The 21,717-nt window shown below is 37.8% G+C and overlaps 1 protein-coding gene across 1 annotated transcript in view; it reads right to left on the reverse strand.

Annotated features, from left to right (window-relative positions):
* Positions 1 to 21,153, reverse strand: part of IL1RAP (interleukin 1 receptor accessory protein) — a gene marked incomplete at its 5' end in the record, with an annotated part of 86,030 nt that extends 64,877 nt beyond the window's left edge. Inside the window, 1 exon segment of the mRNA NM_001032960.1 lies at positions 21,089 to 21,153. Within this exon segment, the coding sequence (NP_001028132.1) occupies positions 21,089 to 21,152 (64 nt within the window).
* Between the last annotated feature and the right edge of the window lie 564 nt (positions 21,154 to 21,717).

Below are 21,717 nucleotides of genomic sequence, written 5' to 3' on the forward strand. Positions count from 1 at the left end.
CTGAGGGGGTGGGGAGACGCAGTGAGACGAATGGCTTCTGATGTGGTCCTTCTGCTTTACAATTGTTAGAGCGGGGCACTGTGACTTACCAAGTTGAGAAAGACTACATTGCCTGGCAGGGCTCCTTCTTCATCCCCTAATGACCATCATCATCAAAGATAATACATGTGGCTGTAGAGAGGGAAGCCACTTTGTTACGGTTTGTAGGATGTAATCATCCACAGTCTTTATTGTTACTCTCTTCGGGGCCTCAAAGTATTTTAATAACCAGAAACCTCAATGAGTGACAACCCTCTGTAGTATAGCACACTATCTATACATCCCTATGACACTCAGGACATTATTTCATGGGTTATAAATATTTGGATACTGGATTCTCTTTCCAGCTACTCAAAGGCTCCTTGTTAACAGGGCAATGGTCATTTTCATCTTCATAGACCGCCACTGTGTCTGAAAAAACCTAGAAGTTCTATAAACATATTGAGTAGACCTAAGAGACTATAGGAGATCCAGTGATGGACCTGGGAGCAAGATTTTTAAAATAACAAGAAAATTAAAGGTTAGCAAAGACAAGCCACAAATCAGCTATTCAATACAGAACTCATTTTTTGAATATATAGAGAACTCTTAAAAGTCAAAGAAAAATGTCAGCAACTTAATTAAAAAGGGCCAAAATATGTTAACAGACACTTCACCAAAGGAGATATACATATGACAAAATGGCCCAAATCATTAGTCATTATATAAATGTAAATTAAAAATCACACAAGATACTACTGCAAAACTATTAGAATGGTTAGCAGTTTAAAAAATGGAAAGTCCAGGCGTGGTGGCTCACGCCTGTAATCCCAGCACTTTGGGAGGCCAAGGCGGGTGGATCACGAGGTCAGAGGATCGAGAACATCCTGGCTAACACGGTGAAACCCCGTCTCTACTAAAAATACAAAAAAATTATCCAGACGTGGTGGTGGGCGCCTGTAGTCCCAGCTACTCGGGAGGCTGAGGCAGGAGAATGGCGTGAACCCAGGAGGTGGAGGTTGCAGTGAGCCAAGATCACACCACTGCACTCCAGCCTGGGCCACAGAGCGAGACTCCGTCTCAAAAAAAAAAAAAAGAAAATAGCGAGTGTTCATGAAATGTGCGGCAGCTGGACTCATTCATTGAGGACGGGAATACAGAATTGAGTATAGCTACTTTGGAAAACAGTTTGGCAGCCTCTTATTAGGTTAAACAGATACTTACCATATGACCTAGCAATATCGGTCCTAGGTAACAAAAACTTGTGTTGACAAAGCCTGTGTATAGATGTTTATAGCAGCCTTCATCATAATAGCCAAAAAACTTGAAGCAATCAAATATCCTACAACTAATGAATGAATAAACAACTGTGGTATGTCCATACAATAGAATGTTACTCAGTAACAAGGAATGGACTTCTCATACGTACAACAATATGGATGTACCTCAGATGTGTTATGCCAAGTGAAAGAAGTCAGACCAGTACAATTCTATCCATCTGATAATCTGGAAAAGGCAGAATTATAGGAGCAGAAAATGATCAGTGGTTGCTAGTGACTGGGGGTGGGTGGGTTGCACAGTGGCAGCATGAGAGAAATTTGGGGGGATAATGGGACTTTCTGTACCTCAATTGTGATGGTTGTTACATGGTTGTATGTATTTGTCAAAATTCATAGACTTCTGACACCAAAAAATTCAATTTGACTATATGCAAATAAGAGTGAATAAAAAGAAAAATAAATTTTAAAAGGTTCAGTTCCTGCCTCTTGTTTAAAGACTTGGCCTTACTTGTAACAACTGGGCAGAGGCAATTATTTAGTCATAGCCCCATTCTTCATTGCCATTTCTCACCCATCTCCAAGTAGTCAAATCACACAAATTTTTCAATGCCGAAACTGGACATGACACCTCTGGATACAGATTGCTGCTCTCAGTTTGAAACCATTTGTCTCACTTTGAAACCCCCACAGCTGTTTCTCTGAACCTCTCTTATGATACTAACCACTTTGTACCTTGCATAACTGTTATCTGAGGCTAATTCGCTGCTAGACTGTGAGCTCAAAGAGACAGTTTTAGTCCTGCTCATCCAGCACAGTGCCCAGCACACAGTTTGGTGGATATTTGTTTCTAATGGGGTGGCATGAGTATTGTTTGCACTCACAGTAAAAACAGAGATCAGTAACTACATAGAGAGAAAAATCTATGCTTCTTCAGAACTCTCTGACATAAATACCTTATTATCGCATACAAAATAATCTCATAGCTGATTTAAAGAATTAAGTGTTACCTATTTATTATATTCTTTCATTCATTCGCTGAGTATTTACTGAGCACCTAGTAAGTGCAAAGGCTTTGCTACACATTAAAGATACACAGGTAAATAAATCTGCCTGTTCTCATGAACTTCCATTCTAGAGAAGGTCACAGACATTAATTAATTAAGCAGTTAAATAAATAATTACACAATTAACAACCATTGCTATTGGAGTGATTACCGTGAAAAAGACGTACAGGGTATAAAGTGGATATATTAACAGGGATCTTACTTAGCCTGAGAGGTCAGTGATTAGGGCAGGAGATGGGATGTTCCCTGAGAAATCGATTTTCGAGCTGAGTGCAACAGAATGAAGATGTGAGGGGCAAAGTTGAGAGGAGAGTGTGTGACGGAAGAACTTAGGTGAGAGAGGGAACAGTACATGTGAAGTTCCTGAAGAATCTCAGAAAACTTCATTACCAGGGGCAAGAAAGACAGTGGAATATGAAGAAGTGAAACAATAGGTAGGAACTTGAACATAAAAGGGCGTATAGGCTGCTGTAAGGAACTTAAATTTAATTCTAAGAATAATGGGACATATTCCAGGGTCTCCCACAGAGGAGATACCTGATTTAATTTACCATTTGAAATAGGTAACACTGGTTACTGTGTGAAGAATGGACTGTAGAGAGTAAAAGTAAAGGAGAAACAGCTAATTATGAAGCAACTGCAGAAAAATTTAAGAATATGCTGGGCCGGGTGGCTCAGCCTGTAATTCCAGCACTTTGGGAGGCCGAGGCGGGTGGATCACCTGAGGTCAGGAGTTTGAGACCAGCCTGACCAACATGGTGAAACCCCATCTTTACTAAAAATGCAAAATTAGCCTGGGTGGTGGCATGCACGCGTAATCCCAGCTACTCAGGAGGCTGAGGCAGGAGAATTGCTTGAACCGGGGAGGTGGGGGTTGCAGTGAGCCAAGATCGCGCCACTGCACTTCAGCCTGGGCAAAAAGAGCGAAACTCTGTCTCAAACAAAAAAAAAAAAAGAAAAGTTCAAGAATGGGATGATGTGCCTTGGGCTAGGATGATACTTAAGATGGAGAGGGGCAGATAAGAGCCACATGGAAAATGAGCAAAGATAGATTGATCAAAAATGTAAAGAAATAGAAAGGCGACTTGGTTCAGAGGCTCTTGAATCTCAAACTATGGAATGCTAGCTTGTTAGAGTCAAGAACTAAGCAAATTAACAGACGTGGAAACAGATTCTGAGAGGTTAAGTAGCTTGCCCAAATCACCCAGTAAATTAGCAACAGAACTGAACTGCAGCCTCAACATCTTTCATCCTCTTTATGTTATTCCTCGTTTTTATTTTTTTTAGAACTTTGACCTCCACTTTGTGTTTCATTTTTAAAACACAGTATTGGTGCCATCCACGAGTCATGGTGAATAGCAGAGACCCTGAAACAGACATAGAACACATGAGACACAAAGGAGCGTGAAGAAAGGAACAGGGACTATTTGTTCTTTATCATATCCTAATGCCAATCAAATACCTGGCTCTTGGAAATACTTCAAACAATGGCTGTGGAATGAATAAAGTTTCTTTTCCCATATTCTTTGGGAAATATGTTGAAAAATACAATAGAAAAATAATACAAGTTTCAACGGATTTGGAGTCATCAAAACCAGGGAAGGTGGCAGAGAATCATAGGACCATGAACTCGTTGTCAAGCAACTGGTTTTGAAAAATATGCTATCTGCTTTTGAATTCTTAAACAATGGACATATAACTAAACGTCTGGATTTTGTGAAAACTCTGCTGGGCAAGGGTTTGCTCACATTTGGAAATATGGATTCTTGTAGGCAAGCACCCAGCTTCGAATGTAAAAAGTCTCAATCCTAATTTCATAATACAGAGCACCAACTGGTGCCTACCTATCTGCCAAGTGTGTGGTTTCTAGGCTCATTTGACTGAGCTTCTGCTTCCTTATTTGCTTTTACTGTTTACAGAAAACTTCAGATTTGTTCTCTCACTGGATCTCCAAAACAGCTCTGTGGGGCACACAGGCCTGATATTATCAGCTTCATTTTACAGATAAGGACACAGAGTCATACGGAAGCCAGGATTTGACTTGAGTCCAGGTTTTTCTTCTCTGCATTATACATTGTGAATTACCCAGGGCATGTTCTGATCCAGAACATTTTCTGAGCTCCCATAGCACTGAGATTTATATCTGTTACACTAACAAAAAAGGAAACACTCAGATGCCCCTTTACTGAATCAGAGATTAAAGGGCTGAGTCCTCTGAAGACCTCTGAATTCACAATGACCTCTTCTGCTGCTGCTTTTTAAAAAATCACTTTATTGAGGTATGACTGACATACAAGAAACTGTATATATTTGATGTGCACAAAGTGATGAGTTTGGAGATACATACACGGCCAAGAAACCATCATCACAATCTATGCCATAAACATACACATAACCTCTAAAAGTTTCCTCCTGCCCTGTTTATGTATTCATTTATTTATTATTTTAGTGATAGGAACACTCTATATAAGATTTAATTTCTTAGCAAATTTTTAAGTGTACAATACAGAATCATTAACCATAGGCACTAAGCCGTAGAGCAGATTTCCAGGACTTACCTTGCATAACTGATACTTTGCACCCTTTGATTAATACCTCTCCATTTTTCCCCCTTCTCAGCCTCTGGCAACCACCATTCTACTCCCTGCTTCTATAAGTTTGACTATTTTAGACTCCTCATATAGCATCATGTAGTGTTTGTCCTTCTGTGCCTGGCTTATTTAACTTAGCATAATGTCCTCCAGGTCCATGCATATGGCAGGATTTCCTCCTTTCTTAGGGCTGACTGATATTCATTGTATGATATAATGCATTCTCTTTATCCATTCTGGAAAAACACTATGGAAGTTTTGCCAAATAATTAAATATGAGAGTAGCATTTCATCCAGCAGTCCCACTTCTAGATAGATATTCATTGGGGTTGAAATCAGTTGAGCATGAGAGCTGAAAATGAGATCCACAAGAGCTGAAATCAGCTGAACATGAGATATTCACAGGAGAGGTTCTCAGTTGAATACGAGAGTGCAAATACCTCAAATAGGTATGTACTTCAAAATACTTCAAAAAGACATTTACAATGGCACAGTTACTTTGGAACATAATTGGCAGTTCTTCAAAATGTTAAGCGTAGAGTTACCGTGACCCAGTAATTCAACTTACAGCTATATACCCAAGAAAAATGGAAACATACATACACACAAAAACTTGTACACATATGTCCATAGCAGCATTATTCATGAGAGTCAAAATTTGGAAACCACACACAGGTGCATCACGGATGAATAATATTCATCAATTATGATTCAATGATGAATATTATTCATCACTAAAAAATGATATAGTGATACATGCTATATCATAGCTATACCTTGAAAACATTGCATTAAGTGAAAACTAAATCAACCACAAAATGCCACATGCAATATCATCCACTTATATGAAATAGCCAGAATAGGCAAACCTATAGAGACAGGAAGTAGACTACTGGTTGCCTAGGGCCTGGGGTGGGGAGAACGGGTTGTGGATTGGCTGCTAATCCTCAGGGCTTCCTTTTGGGGTGATGAAATGTTCTAAAATTACATTGTCGTGATGGCTGCGTGACTAATGTGTCTGGTTTCATTGCTTGCAATACAAGGAATCTTTAGAAAAAATATAAAATATAAAAATGTCCTTGGTAATAAAAAGGTAGGGATCCCTTGGATCTGCCAGGAAAAAGAATAATGGGCTTGGGAACAGAGGACAAAACCTTGAGTCCTGGTTCTTCTGCTTCCTATATGCAAAACTACATCTAAACCACCTAATCTCTCCGGGCCTCTATTTCCTTATTTGTGAAGTGAGAATAATAATATATTTTACAATGCTATTCTAAGATCAAATAATATAAGCATTTTAATACTGTAAATACTGTATGATATCATTCATATCATACAACCCTGTAATGGTTACTGAATGTAATGGTAATGTGAACTGTATCTGACACACAGTGTAAGCCCAATACAACATATGTTTATTGCATAGAGAAATGAAGAAACACTGATGGTGGAAGGAAGAAGTACTCATTTGTTTAACACATGCATAACCATGCCTACAGATACTGAAATGTTGACAACTAGCTTAGTATACTCTGTAGTACTGAGCTCTTAAAAACAAAACCAAAAACAAACAAAACAGAAAGCTGTCTATAAAGAGAAATGTTTAATGAGTAGATAAAGTTGGTAAGAATCAGGGTGTATAGATAGGTTTTGGGCTAAGTATCTGATACGCTTTGGCTGTGTCCCCACCCAAATATCATCTTGAATTGTAGCTCCCATACTCCCCACATATCATGGGAGGGACCTAGTGGGAGTTAATTGAATCACAGGAGCGGGTTTTTCCTGTGCCGTTGTCGTGATACTGAGTAAGTCTCACGAGATCTGATGGTTTTACAAAGGGCAGTTCCCCCCTGCACACCCTCTCTGGCCTGCTGCCATGTAGGGCATGCCTGTGCTCCTCCTCTTCTACCTTCCTCCATGATTTTGAGGCCTCCTCAGCCACATGGAACTGTCAGTCTATTAAACTTCTTTTTCTTTATAAATCACCCAGTCTCTGGTATGTCTTTATTAGCAACTTGGGAACAGACTAATACAATACCCAATATTAGTAGACTGATAGAGGAAAGTGGGGAGTCGCTAATTTCAAATTCCAAGTATTTGGGTAGCTAATGCTTAATTTCTTGACATGACATACTAACAAATACACAAAACGAGCCATGGTTATAATGCAGGAAAATCTATGGCAATATCTATTTTCCCTCACAAAGCTTCTAATTTAGTAGTCTACCGAGGTCATTTCATTAATATTAAAATTATCTCCGTGCTAGAGAAGTTACTAACATACCAATTTACAGAGAGGAACAAAGAACCAAGGCTTCCCGTCACAATTGCCTCTTGCTTGCCATCCCGAGGAATACAACAGTTCAGATCTATATACTTTCTTCTAAAAATTCAGTTACCCTTTACTTCCAATTATAAATTTAATGAGATTGAAATACAATCAGACAATAAGTAATTTTATTTTTGAATTATTTTTCATTTCAACTTCCATTTTAGATACGGGGGTACATACACAGGTTAGTAACATGGGAATTTTGCATAATGCTGAAGTTTGGGGTATAGACACCCGATAGGTAGTTTTTCAACCTGTGTCTTCCTCCCACCTCCCTCTGGTAGTTCTCTGCAGAGTCTACTGTTCCCATGTTTATGCCCATGTGTGCCCAATGTTTAGCTCCCTTTGTAGCAACATTGATGCAGTTGGAGGCCATAATCCTAAATGAATTAATGTAGTAACAGAAAATAAAGTTATTTTAAAAGAGGCAGAAATAAACCCAAACATAAACCCATCCGCTTTTCAAAGATAATCACTGTTAAAAGTTGAGTGGAGGCTGGACATGGTGGCTCACACCTGTAATCCCAGTACTCTGGTAGACCAAAGCAAGAGGATCACTCAGGAGGATCTCCTGAGGCCAGGAGTTCAAGACCAACCAGGGCAACATAGCGAGATCCCATCTGCACCAAAAAAAAAATTAAAAAATTAGCTGAGCCTGGTGACATGCCCCTGTAGTTACTGCTACTTGGAAGGCTGAGGCAAGAGAATCTCTTGAGCACAGGAATTTGAGGCTGCAGTGAGCACTCTAGCTTAGGTGACAGTGCAAGAGCCTGTCAACAAACAAACAAACAAACAAAACAAAACAAAAAAAACCAAGGCGTGCCAAAAAGATTTTCCATCTGCTTCCACATGCATGACCAGATTGGCGTGCTGGTAAACAGCCAGGGAGTGATGATGAGGAAGCTAATTTCTAGCATCAGTTTACCAATTTCCATGGGGTAAATACTCTTATCAAAGCCAATTTCAAACGACTAATTTGACAAATGGCTCAAAAGTTTCCCAAAAATTTAATAATTGGTTCTTACAAGCCCATACCGCCTAGTTCCAGCAAACAACTGCCACAGTTGGTAAAGGTTTCACACTAGTTCTGTTATATGATACGTGTTTTTAAACAGAAACTGCTATCATAAATGAGTCCATCATATTCCATTGTATTGATACATATATATTGATTCACGCTCCTTGATCATGAATATTTATATTGTTTCCAAAGTTATTTATTTTAACAATCCTATGAAAAATACAGTTTTTGAGTATGTCTTGATGCATTTCTCTGATTATTTTCTTAGAATATAGGGTGTGTGGTTCATTACAAGATTAAAGGGAGGTATTTTGGTGGTATCTTTGAAACAAATAGCCAATGTCCCTTCCACAAAGCCTATTCCAGGTGAGCTCTCAGCCACCGTGTGTGAGACCAGCATACTTGGTCATTAGATCACCATACCCTGACCAATGCTAGGCTGGATTGTTCTTTAATCTCTGCCAGGCTGATGAGTGAAAAAAAAAATGGCATCTCATGTTGGTTTAGTTTGAATCTATTTTCTCACTCATGAACTTGAGCTCCTTTTTAGACTGATCAATTTGTATTGATCTGTTTTTGACTGCTTGAACTGCTAGTTTCAAATCTTTGCTAATTTTCCATTAAAATGTGTGTGTGTGTGTATATCATAGCTCCTTGTATTCTGATGACATGAACCCTTTGCCATATACTTATGTTTTCCCAATTTTTCATTTGTCCTTTAACTTACAATATTTTGTGCTATACTAATGTTTAAAATCTTTATGTAGTCAATTATGTCAAACTTTCTTTGCTGACGCCTACCTTTGACGACATATCTACAAATGTCTCCATCCCAACATTATAATAAATGTTTGCATGTTTTTTTTTCTAGGGTTTAATTTATTTTTTACAGGAAGGGGAACATCACACACTGGGTCCTGTTGTGAGGAGGGGGTAGGGGAGAGGGATAGCATTAGGAGATATGCCTAATATAAATGATGAGTTAATAGGTGCAGCACACCAACCTGGCACATGTATACATATGTAACAAACCTGCACGTTGTGCACATGTACCCTAGAACTTAAAGTATAATAAAAAAATTTAAATATTTAATTCAACTGCAATTTGTTCTGAGGTGAAGTACAAGGTAGGAATTTAACTATTTTTTTTCTAAAAATTATCCAAATGTCCTAGCATTTAAATATATCTTCTTCCTCTGACTCTGGATGTTACCCTGGGCAGCCGCCAGCTGCAGAGCTGGCTTCTTTTCTTTTCTGGATTCCTGTTTTCACTTCAATTTTGGCCTCTAAGGATTTCTTACCAACTCAGCAATTCATTTTAAATGACATTTATTTTTAAATGCAGCATTTCTAGCTGCTTTACAGCAAAAGGGGTGTTTAGAGGACCTTGCCCGCCATACTGGGAAAAACAGAAATCTTTTCCAATCTTATTCCTACATAGCAGCTCGCATGATCATTTAATACCTTAGCTGGATAAGGTAAAGGCCCTGCCCAAATCCTTTCAATGGCTTTTTATTGCAGTTAATGTATCAACACCCTTAGTATGTGCTGCACCCCTGCCTACGTCTTCCTCTTCACCCCATGTTCCTTTCCCCATAGTTCTCAAAGCTCCTGCAACCCAGGGCCTACATCTCATGCCACTGCCTTTCAAGGTGGCTCTTTCTCATCCCTCAGTTCTCAATTAAATAGCATATTCTTTAACAGATCTTCCTTCACTATGGGGTAAGGAAAGGAATATCCCATTACTTTCTGTCAATATAATGCCTTGTTTATAACTATAGAGAACTTCTTATAAAAATGTGTTTACTTACTTATGTTCTTCAAGTAAGAAAATACTTGAAGCCATCCCCAAGACTGTGAATTCCATGAGGGCAAAGATAATTTTTATTTTGGTTACCAGTATAGGCAAGCACAGTGTCTAGCACATACTCACACACTATAGACGAATGAATGAATACATGTACAATGTCTTCATCTTTACCTACCCTATACACAAGGGGCTGCACATAACAGGTGTCCAGGAGACAAAAGCTGAACTGGGTTTCACATCTAATCATGAAGGACCAACCTCCCTAAATGTGGAGGTCATACAGAACTTTGACCTGTTTTTATTAAATCACAAAGGTACATATTTAAAATAGGAGGGCAATACTTATCATCCTTTTATGACAAAAATATTCCATGTTTTGAAATGAATAATCAGCCTGTTTTAAAAAAACTAAAACCTCATTTCCCTAGGACTGAAGAGGATTTGTGTATTAAATCTGCTGGGATTTCAATTCTGGAGAGTTTGCAGTAAATGAAATAGCTTACCTGTGTATGAATATGGATTGGTTAAAATGCCCCCAGCCCATACTTTTGTGTAGTTGCTGAGCCCAAGTGACAGTTATTCTAGCTGTTTTGTTGCCATACACACAAAAAAGTGATCGTTTCCGAGAAAGATAAAACATTCCAGCTCCACCAGAAATAAAATAGAACTTGGAGTGAAACCACAATCAAATTTCACAGTTCACATCCAATCACTGCCAAAGACTAGCAGAAAAGAACTGGCATTTGTAAACTGAAAAGAATTTTCTAGAACTCTACACTGCTGGGTACCCCCAAAAAAAAATCTCTGAGCCACATGTAAACATCCTTGACTGAGTCCCTTAACACCTAAGAGGAGGAATAGAGCCTGCAGTGAGTCATTGGAAAAGGAGCAAAAGCTAGGGAGTTAGAGTTAGTATCTCTGAGTTAGCCACAGGGGAAGCCACATGCATAATGCCAAAGCAACCTTGCAGAATACTAAAGTTAACAGCTTCCCACTGCACTGAAACCCACTGCATCTGTACCAAGCCACCTTTCCTTCATCCATCTGCAATCTTATTCCTGTATAGAACTGCTTTCCTTTGAGAAAATTTTTATAAACTTGGAAAGATGTGTATTATCTAAATATACACAATTAAAATGTAATGTATATGTTTCAGGAAGACTGGAGCAAATCGTCTCGAAATTCTATTTGCAACATGAAAAAATCACATATTAGATTCTGTTTTGGTAACTGGTTAAACGTTTCTTTTCAAATATGTGTGTTCCATATCATCAATTAAAGCATGTTATATTTTAAATGACACTGCATCTTAAAGTCAAACAGCAATATAAATTTTACCACTCACTTCTATAGTGATATGAGGTAAGTTAATTCAATTTTTTGAATTTGGAGTCCCTAACTTATAATGATAGAAGAAAACACACATTTCTGAATTATGAGGCTTTTCAGAAATGAATATAATATTATATGAATATAATCCTTGATTCAAAGAATGTTACTTTCCTCACCTACCTTCCTTTCTATTACATACCTACCTACCACTATATAGTAATTACCATTTTACAGAGAATTAAAATAAAATAGATTTAAAGCCATGTTTAGCCTTATATGGTCTTCTTTTAGTGATTAAAAACCCAATACTGTAAAATGCTTCATGGCTATTATTGTAGTCATCAATTATTACTGCATTATAAATGAGAGGAGAAACCCCTTTTAAGAACAGGATATTTAGAGTAATAAAGGTGAGAGAGCTAAAAGTTTGCCTTAATAAAGCGACCAGGAAAAAAGACACCGTCCTCACTTTCTTTTTTTTGGGGGGGGGGGGAGTGGATTTTTTTTTATTATACTTTATGTATACATATGTCCTCACTTTCTTCCTGAAATTCCTCTTAGCATTTCACTAAGAATACCGCACGCAGCGGGAGGGAGGAAGTCCTCCAACACTTCCGATTCCTAATTACTCCATTCACAATTTCCATGATTTCAATCAACCTCCAAGTAAAGCGACACCCTCCTCTTAGACCTGAATATAGATTCGTTGGGTTTCTACTGTGCCTCAAGAAACACACTGCTACTAGCAAAAACATTTCACAGCTCAGTGTCAATTGCAAACAGCAGCAGATTGTTTCTGCCTTAGAACTAACAAACTTGCAAAAGGGGGTCCAGAGTCTCACACTTTGGCCCGCCATCTCTTCTTCCTTCATTATCCTGAAGAGCGTGCAAAGCTTTAAGTCTCCACCATCTCTGCTGTACACTTTTTTTCAGAACAAAAGTATCCTGATTAACAAAGCATTATCCCTGGAGATGCTGACCACTCTCATGGCTGTAGGGGCACTAGACGTAAGGAAACTTCTGGAATAGTTTTCTATTTTCTCTCACCATTTTAATACACTAGAGAGGAGGGAAAGAGTAAGACTGTAAAACAAACAAAAAACCTAGAAAAAAATTAACTGTTCAAAAAGGAAACCATTCAATGCAAAGCTCAGAAAAAAAGGGGGTAGTATTTAAATGTGGTATTAAAAATGGTTTAGTTTCTTTGGTAATCTGAAAAAGTATATAACTGAGTTTGTATCAAATCCAGGAAATCCGCCTAGAAATACTTTCTCTATCTCTATTTTTCTCTTTGCATTTTATGCCTCTCTCTCTCTTTTTCCTATTATACCTCTCTTTTAAAAAAGGGTCTTCTCTGTCTTCCTCTCTGCCTCATTATTCCTCTTTTCTACCCTTCTTCTCTTTTTTCTTATTTTCCTTTACCTTGAGTGGACACCAGAAAATGATGAAAAGACATGCAGACTCAAGCCGTGAATGTCAAAATATCTATCATACAAGAAATTCAGTTTCCTCTAGATGACCAGTTAAATTTAAAAATTCAAAAAACATTGAAAATATAACAGTAAAATTAATGTTTTCTCTCTAAAAATCAAATATCAGTCCATTAAGCAATTTTGGGACACTCTGAAGCCCCAAAGGATCTAGAGAAGAATAGGGCATTCAGGTTAACTCAGGTGCATCAATTTAATGCTAGTAGGTTTTTGCATCTGGTCATCAGATAAGTCTGTGGGAAACAATGAACGGCTTCTCCCCCTTGAAAAAAAAGGGCAAACAAAACTACAGTAAATAATAATTAATAATGGTTGGCATCCACTTGGGAACAATAATTTGTATATCTGTTTGCCTTAAAGCAGGTGTGTCCAATCTTTTGGCTCTCCTGTGCCACTTTGGAAGAAGAATTGTCTTGGGCCACACATAAAATAAGCTAACACTAACAATAACTGATGATCTAAAAAAGAAAATCACAAAATGTCTACAATGTTTTAAGAAAGTTTCAAAATTTGTGTTGGGCCATATTCAAAGCTGTTTTGGGCTTCGTGGGGCCCGTGGGCCATGGGTTGGACAAGCTTGTTTTAAAGTGATAACAGAGTGAATCTAAAGTGTTCTCGCTCCAAAAATGGTAACTATGTTAGGTAATACCTATGTTAATTAGCTAGATTTAGTCATTCCACAATGTATAGATACTTGAAAATATCATTTTACATATGATAAATACAGTTTAACCTCTCATCTAGTAATAATAATAAAGATCTATACTTCAACTATAGTTGTACTTTTTTTTAAGGAAGAGACAGGGTCTTGTTCTGTCGCCCAGGCTGGAGTGCAGTGGTGTGATCACAGCTCATTTTAGCCTTTACCGGCCAGTCTCAAGTGACCCTCCCACCTCAGCCTCCTGAGTAGCTGGGACTACAGGTGTGCATCACCATACTCAACTATTTTTCTTAATTTTTTTTGTGTGTGGAGTTAGGGTCTTATTATTTTGTGCAAGCTGGTCTCAAACTCCTGGCCTCAAGCAATCTCCCCACCTCAGTCTCCTAAAGTACTGGGATTATACGCATGAGCCAAAGTGCCTGGCCCATGGTTATACTTCTTATGTAAGTGTAAGTGATTACGAAAAAATAAAACCCAGCATAATAAATTAATAAAAAGCAATATTTAATAGAAAAAAAATCACACATATAAAAAATCATGATAGATGTGCTTGTTTTCTTTTTCTTTCCTCTTGAGTATCGACACTTATACAGTAAGTCCTGGAGAAGGTTCCACTGAGGAAACATAATTGGCAAATAGACTCAATTGGTCAGTCTTGCTAGCACTGGCTGGCAAGTTCAAATCTCAAAGGGACCGTAACACTTTCTTATATAAGTGAAGGGGGAAATGTAAACATCAGTATCTTGATGTACATATCAAAATGAACACTACTATAAACCTTAAAGAGCACTTTAAAAAATACAAAAGTAGCCTGTAATCCCAGCACTTTGGGAGGCTGAGGAGGGCAGATCACCTGATGTCAGAAGTTCGAGACCAGCCTGACCAACATGGAGAAACCCCATCTCTACAAAAAAATACAAAATTAGTCAGGCATCATGGCACATGCCTGTAATCCCAGCTACTCAGGAGGCTGAGGCAGGAGAATCGCTTGAATCCGGGAGGTGGAGGTTGAGGTGAGCCAAGATCGCACCACTGCACTCCTGCCTGGCAACAAGAGCAAAACTCTGTCTCAAAAAATAAATAAATAAATAAATATGAAAGTATCTCAGAAGCAAAAAAAATAAAAAAAAAAAGGGCTGATGGATAAGAGCCTTAAACTACTATTTCAGACCCTACAAACACTGTAGAAAAGTGATATTTATTTCCCAGTACTGTACAGCTATCCCAAGCATTTTGGTTCCTGTGGTAGAAGGAGAAATGAATGTCGTAAAAAAACAACAGAATATGGTCTAGGTTGTTGAGGAAGTGATGATTTTAGTTATTTTCTCTCATTGTCTTAGTTGTCTTGCATTTTCATTGTTCCTACTGTCTCTAAAACACAGAAAGGCAAAGCCAGGCAATTTTGTACATCAGCTTTTATATGTTTGGATAGCAGGTACTTGAAGGTGACTGAAGTTCCCAAATTATTTGTTAAATGTATCCATTTTCTCACTTTTCCTCAAAAATAAATGAGAGATGGCAGCACTCAGTGGATTTAAAACTAGAGCAATCATTGTGTTGTTATCCTAGGTGGGTATATATTTTATTTTCTAAAAAGTTAATCAGTTAAACAGAAAAGAAACTTTTTAAATGGTGAAAGAAAAATGGGTAGAAACTGGTCTTGGCAGTGAGTCACTACTAAGGTGGCAACCTGGTCCCTAAAAATATGGTCGAAATGAATATTCAGGGTTGGGGAAGCGAGGGAAAGGATAGCAAAAACAAAGGTAACTCAAAAAGGTAGAATAAATTCCTGTAAAACAAACATTTTTACCTACAATGATATGCAGGAGCGCCTGCAAAAACACTGGTATCCCTTAACTAACACAGCCATGCAAAGAAGAACCAGGTCATTTTTCTAAACTTAGAATTATCACTGTGATACAAGAAGCTGTGTATTTGCAAAGTCAGTATCAGGCCAATTATATGGTGCTTAAATCTCTTTTCAATCAGGCTACAGTAAATCCACACTTGGGAAATAGAAGTAACTAAAACATAAGTGTGTTCCAAACTACAAACACAGCTTAAAAAAAAAAAAAAAGTGAAGAGATCTGCTTCCAAGAGGCATCATTTAAACGACAACAGGGTGAAATTCTGTAATTCCAATGACCTTTAGGACTAAGAATAAAATGAAACAGTATTCTTCATACATTTTCCAAATGTTTGGACTAAATTACATAGAAATGAAGAGTGTTCAGGGTGACTAGCCATGGGCAACTGGGACAGGAAGCAATGTCACAAGTATATCTGAGTATGGAGTTTTTAAAGCAAGGATATTCAAATAAAATGAGGCCAGTGGGGCTGACAGCAAACTGAATTCTTACCACAAGTTGAAAGAACCATCACATAGAATTAATAATATTGTATGTCTCTGCAAAAATAAGACAATTTAAAAAATAAAGGAAAAGAAACCTAGCCAACTATAACCAAAATACATTAAATGTGGACATTTTCTTTACCTAAAGTAATTCCCCTCCTGCATAATTTGTTCCCAACCTGCCTTTCGCTTGACTTCTAAATGCCTTCACACTGTCTTCTGAGTTGCCATGAACTATTTCATTCCCAAATAAGAGATGCATTTCTTCCTAGCAAGGAGCAATGATTAAGTCTTCCCCAATATCTCCTGACAGGATTGGTAACTTTCTCTGCTCTCACGGAATTCTGTTTGGTAATTATTTTCTCTTCCTTCTCTCAAACTTTACTGTATTACTTTTAAAATAAGAAACTCCTCTTTCTAACCCTGGATTCGATGATATAAAATGTCAAACACATGATCTTTAGAATGAAGAGAAATCATTGTTAACACTGTTATTAGAAAGAATTCAAGTAGCTAATAGGAGGAGTATACCCTGTGTGTGTCCATGATGCATAATGTTCCTTCATTAAAAAAAAAAAAAAAAAAAAAAAAAGTTAATCAGTTAAACAGAAAAGAAACTTATTTTTTTATGAAGGAACTTTTTTATTATTATTATTATTATTATTATTATTATTATTATTATACTTCAAGTTCTAGGGTACATGTGCATAACGTGCAGGTTTGTTACATATGTATTCCAGTTTCCAAGAAACTGGAATTGATTGGGATCAGCTGCTATTGTTTGTTAATTGCTTGGTTGGTTGGCTTGGTTTATAAATAAGGATGCAGTGATAAAAAGTGATGAAATGACCTCTTTACTGTCATCCAACAAGTCACAGAGTAAAACAGAACTTAAATCTTAAATCTCTCAATTAGTCCTTTTTACTATTTATATATTTTGCATTGTGTAATTCACTCCCAATAATTGGAAAGATGATTTCCATTCTCTACAAATTTTGTAAAAATATAATGGAAAAGGAATCAGAGGACCTTACTTCTAGTAGCAGAGCACAGTCCTAAAGAAAGGCAATGTAGTATGGGAAGAAAAAAAAAGAGCACTGTGTTTGGAGTCAAGGCAGCCTAGCTCTATCAGGCATGCCATCATGAACACTTGAGCTACCTCCCTGGATCTTCATTTCTCAAACCATCAAACATGTAGAAGAGTCTCTAGCTCCTACCCCTACACCACGGTTCCTGTGAAGTTAATGATAACATATGTGAAATCTAGCCCTGCACCTGGCACACAGTCAACTGTTGACTTTGAAATAAAATCTTTTTCAAAGATCTGCGTGTGTGCCTGCATTTTGGGGTGGCAGTGCACTCTCTTTTTCATGTGATTTATGCAGCAAATAATTTTGATATGGTAATATTTTTAAAATTCACTATATTCTATACGGTGCTATTTTTATTATCTCCTCAACTTGGGATCACAGGTTCCAAAATTTATTTCTACTCCAAAGGCAGCTTTTAACAATTCAGCTTCCTGACACACTGCCAGTGAGGCACAGCAAGAGACATGTATTGAGCTGAAGTTTCCATTTCGAAGTCTTACAAACAGAACTTCTTCGAGTTTATTAGTGAAAATATTTAATACTATAATAAGCAAAAAAAAAAGGAATATTGAGTTTGAATTTTCGATTACAATCATTTTCCTCCTGAAGAAAATGTGTCGGTGGTGTGAGGGGGCAGGATAAGGGTGTAAGTATGTGCCTTACCTACAAAGCGTGGAAACCTACCACAGAGTAGTTCTTCAACAGTTTACAAAATGATTACCTGTGATCCCTTAGATCTTAATCTTTTTTCTAAGTCATTTATATTCTAACAGACCCCAACTGGAGCATATTTAGTAAAAATAATATGGATGTCAGGAATCCAGAAACTCGTTGCAGTCACAAGCATGCTAAGTATAGCTGTGTGACTTCCAAGTAATTTGATCCTAACTTGTCTTATCCAACAAAGGTAGTTACAACAGCTCTGACTACCCCATGGTTTGGGTGTGAGAATGACATTGAATATGTACAATGCAAACTGCTTTTTTAAGCAAAGGGAGCTTTATTATTATTAACATAACTAGCACATTATAATTATAGAATCGCTATTATAATTATCTAAGCTTTAATTCCTTAAAGGGAAATAAAGCTTTCTTAAAAAATCATTTGCTTTTATCATCACCTAAGATGAAAATGTTGCTTCCCCATTCCTGAGGGGGTAAGGAGATCACAGTACTGCTGCCAGAAAAATCATGATTGGAAGTCAGAATCATCTGACTTTAAGGTCAGTTCACTGCACGTGAAAACACATTGCATGGCGCTAAGTTCTTATGCTGTTAAGGTTTCTTTTTTATATTTGAGGATTCTCTTAAAAGGCCCACATGGAAGGACTTAGAACAAAATAAATGTCTTACTAATACGATATGCACGTAGATTGCTTTAGGGTTTTCAGAACATTTCTGCTTTGTTCCTCACATCAACCTGTGTTTCCACTGAGATGGGAACCTCAGCACAGGGAGAGCCTCATGAAAGACCAACGGATCTGTCAGCATCCACAGATGCCTTGTAAAAGGCAATACTTTCATGTGCAGAGAGGTTGGTTGATCCCTCAAGATGCGTAATGATTTCTTTCTTCCCCCACTAGCCCAGAGCCAGTTGCTCTTTTCGTTTTTGTCAACAACATGTCCTTTTTGTTCCTCTCCCTCCAACTAGGAAGTGGCATCACTGTCAGACACAATACACCTCTTCATAAGGAAGGCAAATGAGTATGTGCCAGATGGGCTGAGGGGATTACAACATGTTTCCTGCTCCCATGGTGACGTAATGTGGCTGGTATGAGAACTTATCTTATTCAAGAAGTTAGCTTCCCCTAGCAGAATTATGAGTCACAGTTCCTGGGTAGAAAGCTCTCTTACCAACAGCACTTGAGGTGGGGGCTGGGGACTCCGTGGATGGATTACAGTAAAGGTCGTTCAGAAAAGTAACATGGCCAGGACTGCTGGGAAGGCACCAGCACTCACCAGCTTCCGGAACCCCCTTCAGCAACGGTAACAAAGCCACCTCTCCCTCTTCCTTCAAGGTGAGGGAGGACATAAAACTACATGGTGAATTACTGGCATGGACCCAAACAGGCTCCATTATAAAACTGGATAGTTTGGGGCCAGGGGAAGGGATGTATAGGGACATGTATTCAACCATTTGACACCTATGTATTGAGCATCTGCTATGTGTCTACGTGTCAATGATTATTCTGAGTGTTTGGATAACAAACAAAAGTTCCTGAACAAGTTCCTGCCCTCAGGCAGCTTAAAATCCAAGACAGAGGGAGGGAAGGGGGAAGGAAAAGAGATGAGGAGAAAGGAAAGAAGGGAGGTAGAAAAGGAGGAAGGACAGGGAGTTGAGGGAGAAAAAGAAGAAGGAAAAGGAGGAGGGAATGAGAGGAAGAGGAAGAGGGAGGAGGAGGAGAGAAAAGAAAGAAGGTTAATATAATATCAGGGAATGTGAGTGTTATGAAGAAAACTAAAACAGGATAGAGGGAGAGAGAGTGACTGGTGGGGATTTTTAGTTAAGATAGGCAAGGAAGCTTCTGTGAGCAGATAGCATTCAAACATAGACTAAATCAAATAAGAACAAACTAAAATCAAGAATTATATTTAACATATTTGAAAATCAGGACATCAAGAAACTCACCTATCAAATGGGACACCTAACCAAGAAGGACGGATGCTGGACTAAACAGCCAGGGAGCTGTCTCCTAGTATATCCCCGCTGAATAACAGCCCTGGTTATCTACAGCCATTCCTCTGTGAAGCCCCAAAGGGCCAACAAGGTTAGAAGTTACCTCTGGTTTCAGCACTGAGCTGTACTCTGTCCTACTTATACCACTCCTTTAGTGCTATTTTTGGTTTCTAATACAATGTTTTATGTGGCATGGAAAAGCTGAAACGCATCCAGAAAAGATGATCAGGATGGTAGGAGGGCTTAAATCCATGTCATATGAAAAACAGTTGAAGGCATATATTGCAGAACACTGAGGTCTGGTTATGTGGTAGCTAACTTAACATTCCGGAAGCCCTCTCACAAAGAAAAGGAATTAAAGCAATGATATGGAAAGTATGGTTTATGGTGTTCAGGGGAATTTTACATCAAAAGCTTTATAAAATGAGGACCTCTAGGTTCCCTTCATTGCAATTAGAGAACCATTGCAGTAGGTTTTGAATTGTTTTGTTTCTTTCTTTCTTTCTTTCTTTCATTTTTTTGTTTCAGTCCTGCAGTTGAACCAAGTAAATATTTGGAAAGAGACAAATTTCAGTTTTAGATACTAAAATCAAATAGGCAAATTTCAGTTTTATGTACTAAAATCTTTCTAAGAATTTGATTAGTCCCAAAACATAGGCTGAAATTTAATGATTAATAATCAGAGGTAGAGAGTGATTTGGGCATAATTCTGGGAAGAAGAGGAGATCTGAAAAGATGGATTTCAAATAGCAAGTCTCTTCCATCTCTAATTGCATGTGATCCAGGCCCATGATGACTGAGTTTGGTTTTCAAACTCTACAAAGGTCTTAGCTGGTTCCTCTTATGAAGCAACATTCCGGGAAAGAATGAGTCTAAAGACAGATCCTTTTTTTTTTTTTTCCTATATAGAAACCATATGACCAAAACTCATTATTTTATTTAACATCTCAATGGATTATTACCACTGCTACCTTCTCCACCTCTGGCTCAAATTTGAAAAACAGATTGTGCTATTATCACTTCAATTTTTCCCCAATAGGACCTGAGGTAAGGTAAAAAAAAAAAAAAAAAAAAAAAAAAAAAAAACAATATTCTAGTTGGCTGAGTGTGAAGGTAATGAAAAATTCCTGTGTTTAAACACAGAGGCCCACTGCCTCCTATGTACTCTATCCCATGAAGACTGGAGACAGCAACGGTTCTTTCCATCACCGAAATTCTATTATTCTTCTGCTCTATGATTATTTGCTACTGTAGAAGACAATGGACATGAATACCATTATGTTTATTTAAATTCATTCTCAGGAAGAGTGGACTCATTACCCTATGCATGACTTGCATTTTAATACATTGTCAAAAGCCATTCACTTACCTGAGGCATCACTTTGCAGGATTCCGTAAAAGTAGAGACTCACTACACACCACAGAAGTGTCATCCTGTAAACATAAATACAAAGATAAGGGAAATCACTTATTACTTCCAAGTGCTTAAATAATAATAACTAGCACGCATGCATGCTGATTATAGACTAGGGACTATTCTAAGAATTTACAATATTAACAAATTTCATTGTCAGAACCAACCAATAAGACAGGTTTTATTTTGTTTTTGTTTTTTTGTTGTTTGTTTTTCAATTCCCATATTGTAGGCAGATAAAGAAATTTAATAGACAAGTTTAAATAACATAACCAAGATCCTTTGGCTAGAGACAAGTTTAAATAACATAAACATGATCCTTTTGCTGGAAAGTGGTAGAGTTATGATCAAACTCCAGCTGTCTGCTTCAACAACTCTCTCTTTTTCACTGAACTATAACTGCCTACTTAAAAAATATTCATCTGGATTTTTTGACCAGGACTCACATTTCTAGCAGATAAATTCAACCGTCTTACCCCTCTTTGTATTCCCTTTCTAGTTGGAATACTTTACAATCCAGGCACTTTTCCCTTTTAGTGACATGTAGACACATAGAAAGTCTAGAAATCCTAGATTCAGACTTT

This window comes from Macaca mulatta, chromosome 2, assembly GCF_049350105.2.
Source record: "Macaca mulatta isolate MMU2019108-1 chromosome 2, T2T-MMU8v2.0, whole genome shotgun sequence".
NCBI classification, from domain to species: domain Eukaryota; kingdom Metazoa; phylum Chordata; class Mammalia; order Primates; family Cercopithecidae; genus Macaca; species Macaca mulatta.